Below are 5,566 nucleotides of genomic sequence, written 5' to 3'. Positions count from 1 at the left end.
CAGCTGGGATTCGTAACGTGTAGTGCTAACCCTTATGTTTGTCAAGGCCACAATAAGCACATCTTTAGAGTCATTTATCCTGCAAATGAATTTATACATGTGGTGTCTTAGGATAGCTTCGAAAGTACTGACTCCTGCAGCCACAAACATATTACAAACATCTAGGTTGCCTTAGCAGTGTTCTCATGGCTTCGTTATATGCCACCTTTAGTCTCTGCATACTTGTCTTTAAATAGTTCGACCACAGGTGTGCAGTGTAGAGGGGTGTGAAGTATGCTCCAAATAGCAACATCTCCACCACATCTGCACATGCACCAAATTTACGCAAATGTAATATAGATAGATAGATATATATATGTGTGTGTGTGTATGTATGTATATATATATATATATATATGTATATATGTGTGTATATATATAGGTGCACATATATATATGTGTGTGTGTGTGTGAGTATGTGTATATATGCACATTGAACTTTTTTTCTGATTTAGCGTACTATCTTTACAGATTATGTTGTGCTGCTGCAAGTAAGAATTTCATAGATCTATCTGGGACATATAACAATAATAATAAAACACTCTTAACTTGAAATCCATGTGATGACAGGTAGAACATGCAAACTCCACGCAGACAGCATCCAAAGTCAAAATTAAACCCCCACCTATGCCATTGTCCAACCCTTAATCCAACCACATCAGTGAAGTTGCCACGTCTCCGAGCAGAATTAATCTGATGTTTTGTCTAAATGACGCATTTGTGACTGTGCTGTCACTTTGTTCACTTAGACAGCTGCCACTTCTGATGAGGCCGTGCCATGTAAAGTCAGCGGTGATCAGCGTGGCTTGTTGATAAACCTGAATACTCGTGCCACCTGCTCCATTTATTGTGAGAGAAATTATCTCCGCTCTGTTTGAGTACAGAGTCTCACTGCTTCCGTAATGAATTGGGACGTTGTGAAGCGGGAAGCTTGCTTAATGTCTGCAAGAGCTCCCTGGACTGAATGAGATGGAAGGAGACTGTGGGCTGCTGTGACCTTTTCTGCCACAGGCAGGACTGGCCATACATGGCTCTGTGAATGGAGTACGGAGCAGCTCTAGAGTAAAATTGATTTATCAGATTAGATGTTTGCATAATGATGAAACATTGAAGTGACTTGTTCTTTATTCCCTTGAGTTTGAGAAAAAATGTGGATATTTTATTAAAACACTGAACAAGTCTAACCAACGTGAGATTAGCTTAGTTTGGCATCATGTTCAGCACAGACATTGTGGGCCGAATGGCCTTATCCTGTGCTGTTCTGTGTTTTATGTTCTATGAGTAGGTGCAGGAAGAACATTTTCCTGGGTGAGGGGGAGATAGCATCATCTAAAGGGGCCATTTATGACAATGTCTCTTGAATCTTTTTTGCACGTCTGGAGATGCTCAGAAATTGAGGATGTCCAGAATGGAGAATGATGAAATTGTACATAGTATCAGATTCAAAGTATTGGGTACAATTTGGGAGGTTAGAGTTTAGAATATAACAAAGAAGGAAGAGTTCTGCAAGATTTACTCCCCTTCAATAATATCAATAATAACCCATCTCCATTTTCTACTGGGTCTATGTGTGTGAGCTGGATTAATAGTAATACAAAGAAAGCCGGCAACACATCAACAATTGCATAATTAGAACCAGTATGTTCAATTAGCTGCCTCACTGTCATATACTCAGCAACAGTTTGAACCACTTACGCCATATTTGATGACATTTAAAACCCAAAGTCCTGCTGAAAATGATTTTGTCATGTTTTGTTTTCCTTTCTTTCCACTTAATAATGTCAACATTAATTAGCTCTGCAATATTAACAAGGTGACTAACAACGTTCCAATTCTGCAATTCGAGGACAGCATCAAAGGTTGAGGCATGAACCTTAAGTAATACAAAAATAAATTCATTGGTTCTTTATGTTGGAACAGCATTATTGCAGTAATCCTAACACACTTGACAGCAGTAATTCCATCAGTCATCTGCACAGTTGCTCTTCCATATTCCTGCCAAGTAATTGCGTAAAGTTACTGCGCTAATCCTGATGTACCACAAGCACACTGTCAGTGCAGTAATATCCATCATTCAGTTGCTAAAAACATCGTATTATCTCGATAATCTTGGCACACCAGCACCCTTGAACAAGGTTGCTATAGTAATTCTAATTCATCACAAGCACAACATTGAAGCAGCCATCCTGAATAGTAGGCCCATCTCGGTCATGACTGACCATGGGTGATGCATCTTGGTCGGATGTAAGCCTGGGTGATGTCGTATGGAGGTCAGGCTGTTGCCCATGCAGCACGTCCCCCATCCCCACGTCGTTAACCGATTCAAAGGAACAGCAGGGCCGTTACATTGGCACCAACACCGTCGCAGGAGCTGCCAGAGCAAGGTTGTAGACAACGATAAACTGCCTTAGGGGCTCCGAATCCGGATTTTCTTGAGGTTTACTGCTGGATCCTTTTCCATGACTGGATATGGCCACAAGGCAGTGGAGGTTTTATATCAGAGTGTCCCCTCTCCTAGATGGACTGCCTTCCCAGGCTGACGAGCCCCATCTGCCCGAGACTCAGTGTGTTACATAGCATTACTAAAATACCCATTTTACTGTACTTAATCCCAGCACTGTTCTGCATCAGTATCACTTTATTAATCCCATTAAGAAAAATAATATCAGTGATTATGAATGCTACAGTTTCAACAGGTTAATACAGCATTGCTGTGTTATAAATGACACAAAGTGCTGGAGCACCTCAGCAGTTTCTCTGGAGAACATGGATAGGCGTCTTTTCGGGTCAAGATCCCGACCGAAAAGTTGCCTATCCAGAGATACTGCCTGGCCTGCTGGGTTATTCCAGCACCTTGGGTAATTTTGTTTGTAAACCAGCATCTTCAGTTCCTTGGGTCGACATATTACTGTGTTTAAACTTGTTGGCTGGTGTAGTGATTTTCTGCAGGTGAACATTCATCTAATCTATGGATATTTTGTTCTTCGACAGGTATATTGCCATAGTCCATCCCACAACAGAGAGGAGGACCATGCGATGGACAGTGCTGGTGAATGGTCTCGTATGGCTTGTCAGCTTGTCACTGACAGTCCCAGTCATGTTATATTCCAGGACTCTTCAGATGGGGGACTTTGAAATATGTGCAGTGGACTTGCCTTCTGGAGCAAAGGACATGTACTGGTATACACTTTATCAGTCCATATTGGGGTTTATCATTCCTCTGATTATTATAAGCACCTATTACTCACTGACTCTCTATCACGTCTTTAAATCACTGAGACGAATGGGTAGGAAGCAATCGGTGCAGGCAAAGCGGGCGACCAAAACTGTGCTCATGGTGATAGCTGTCTTTTTGGTGTGTTGGTCACCTTTTCATGTGATGCAGGTACTCAATTTAACAGCCATGCATCCCACCATGCTTTTTCATTACATCTACCACATCAGCATCTGTCTGAGCTATGCCCACAGCTGCATCAACCCCCTCCTGCTCCTGTTCTGCACAAAGAATTATCAGGAGCGCCTGTGTGGTATTTTGACAAAGAGCAGCACTGCCTCTCATTTCCAATTAGCCGTAACTCGAAGAGGTGGGGCGTGTGAAACTGCGGAAATAGAGTGCAAGACCTCAGAGAAAGAGGCACATATTTAATGCAACTCAGTTTTCTTAAGGTCTGAACATTCTGTACCCTTATCAGTTCAGGTCGATGGATGCTGCCTGTCCTGCTGAGTTACTCCAGCTTTTTGTGTCCATCCTCGGTTTAAACCAGCATCTGCAGTTCCTTCTTACACAGGACGGTTGCTCATTATTTCTGACTATTTCTAGAAACGTTGTTCCTGCCTGACCTCCACAGTGTTTCCAGCATTTTCATTTCTTATACCAGGTATCATGTGCCACAGTAATTTTCTTAGATGTTATCACCTTTATTATGGAGGTACAAGGGACTGTAGATGCTGGAATCTGGAACAAAAAACAAACTGCTGGAGGAACTCTATATGGTCAGGCAATATATGCGAAGGGAAAGGAATTGTTAACATTTCAGGTCAGGTGTCTGGTTGGCTCCATCTGCCTATCATCCCTCACCCATCCTCATTCCACCATATGTGCAAGAAGGAACTGCATATGCTGGTTTAAACCAAAGATAAACACAAAAGGCCGGAGTAACTCTGTGGGGCAGGCAGCATCTCTGGAGAGCAGGAACGGGTGACATTTTGGGTCGAGACCCTTCTTCAGACTGGTTAAGGATAAGGGAAACAAGTATAGACAGTGATGTGGAGAGATATAGAACAATGATTGAAAGATATGCAAAAAAGTAACGATGATAAAGGAAACAGGCCATTGTTAGCTGTTTAGAAACTTACAGAAACTTGTAGAAACTTTAGAAACTTGTTAGCTGTTTAGAAATAGAAACTTACAAAATTCTTAGGGAGTTGGACAGGCTAGATGCAGGAAGATCATTCCCGAAGTTGGGGAAGTCCAGAACTAGGGGTCACAGTTTAAGGATAAGAGGGAAGTCTTTTAGTACCGAGATGAAAAAATCATTTTTAACACAGAGAGTGGTGAATCTGTGGAATTCTCTGCCACAGAAGGTAGTTGAGGCCAGTTGATTGGCTATATTTAAGAGGGAGTTAGATGTGGCCCTTATGGCTAAAGGGATCAGGGGGTATGGAGAGAAGGCAGGGATGGGATACTGAGTTGGATGATCAGCCATGATCATATTGAATGGCGGTGCAGGCTCGAAGGACCGAATGGCCTACTCCTGCACCTATTTTCTGTGTTTCTATGTTTGTAGAGTGAAAATGAGAAGCTAGTGTGACTTGGGTTGGGGAGGGATATAGAGGGAATGCCCCTCTCTCTATCCATACCACTCGGCTGTAAGCTGCCCAAGTGAAATATGAGATGCTGTTCCTCCAATTTGTGTTTAGCCTCACGCTGACAATGGAGGAGACCCGGGACAGAAAGGTCTGTGTAGGAATGGGAAGGAGAATTAAAGTGTTTAGCAACCAGCAGATCAGGTAGATACAGGCGGGCTGAGCGAAGGTGTTCAGCGATCGATCGCCCAGGCCACGTTTGTTCTCGCTGATGTATAAAAGTCTACATCTTGAACAACGGATACAGTAGATGAGGTTGGAGGGGAGGACAGTGAACTTCACTGTCTATATCTCTCATTTCCCTTATCCCTAACCAGTCTGATGAAGGGTCTCAACCCGAAACGTCACCCATTCCTTCTCTCCAGAGATGCTGCCTGTCCCACTGAGTTACTCCAGTTTTTTTGTATGTCCTTGGTCCACCTATCTTCTACAGGTCCCTGTCTCCCCTCTCCACTTTAGAGTAGTCACCTTTCTCTCCCCTCTCAATCTTGATGCAGGGCCAAATTGTCAACAATTTCTTTCCCTCGACAGATGCTGCTGACCTGTTGAATTCCTCCGGCAGATTGTTTTCTACTACGTTATGCAGTGTTTAGTGGCTGTTAATTCCAGCTATCTGTTACTGAGTGCATCTTTATTCATCTGTGAATAAGTTGTTCATCAA

General features: G+C 42.8%; 1 protein-coding gene across 1 annotated transcript in view; it reads left to right on the top strand.

Moving 5' to 3' along the window:
- The window catches only part of LOC129701452 (melanin-concentrating hormone receptor 1-like), a 16,802-nt gene extending 12,664 nt beyond the window's left edge, over positions 1-4,138 (top strand). The window contains exon 2 of the mRNA XM_055642637.1: positions 3,031-4,138. Coding sequence (XP_055498612.1) covers positions 3,031-3,685 — 655 coding nt within the window. The 3' untranslated portion in view covers positions 3,686-4,138. The remainder of the gene's footprint in view (positions 1-3,030) is intronic.
- The last annotated feature ends 1,428 nt before the right edge of the window (positions 4,139-5,566 follow it).

The sequence above is a fragment of the Leucoraja erinacea genome, chromosome 11 (genome assembly GCF_028641065.1).
Source record: "Leucoraja erinacea ecotype New England chromosome 11, Leri_hhj_1, whole genome shotgun sequence".
NCBI classification, from domain to species: Eukaryota; Metazoa; Chordata; class Chondrichthyes; order Rajiformes; family Rajidae; genus Leucoraja; species Leucoraja erinaceus.
Note: the sequence above shows the minus strand (reverse complement) of the source record. Positions and strands in the feature narration are given on the sequence as shown.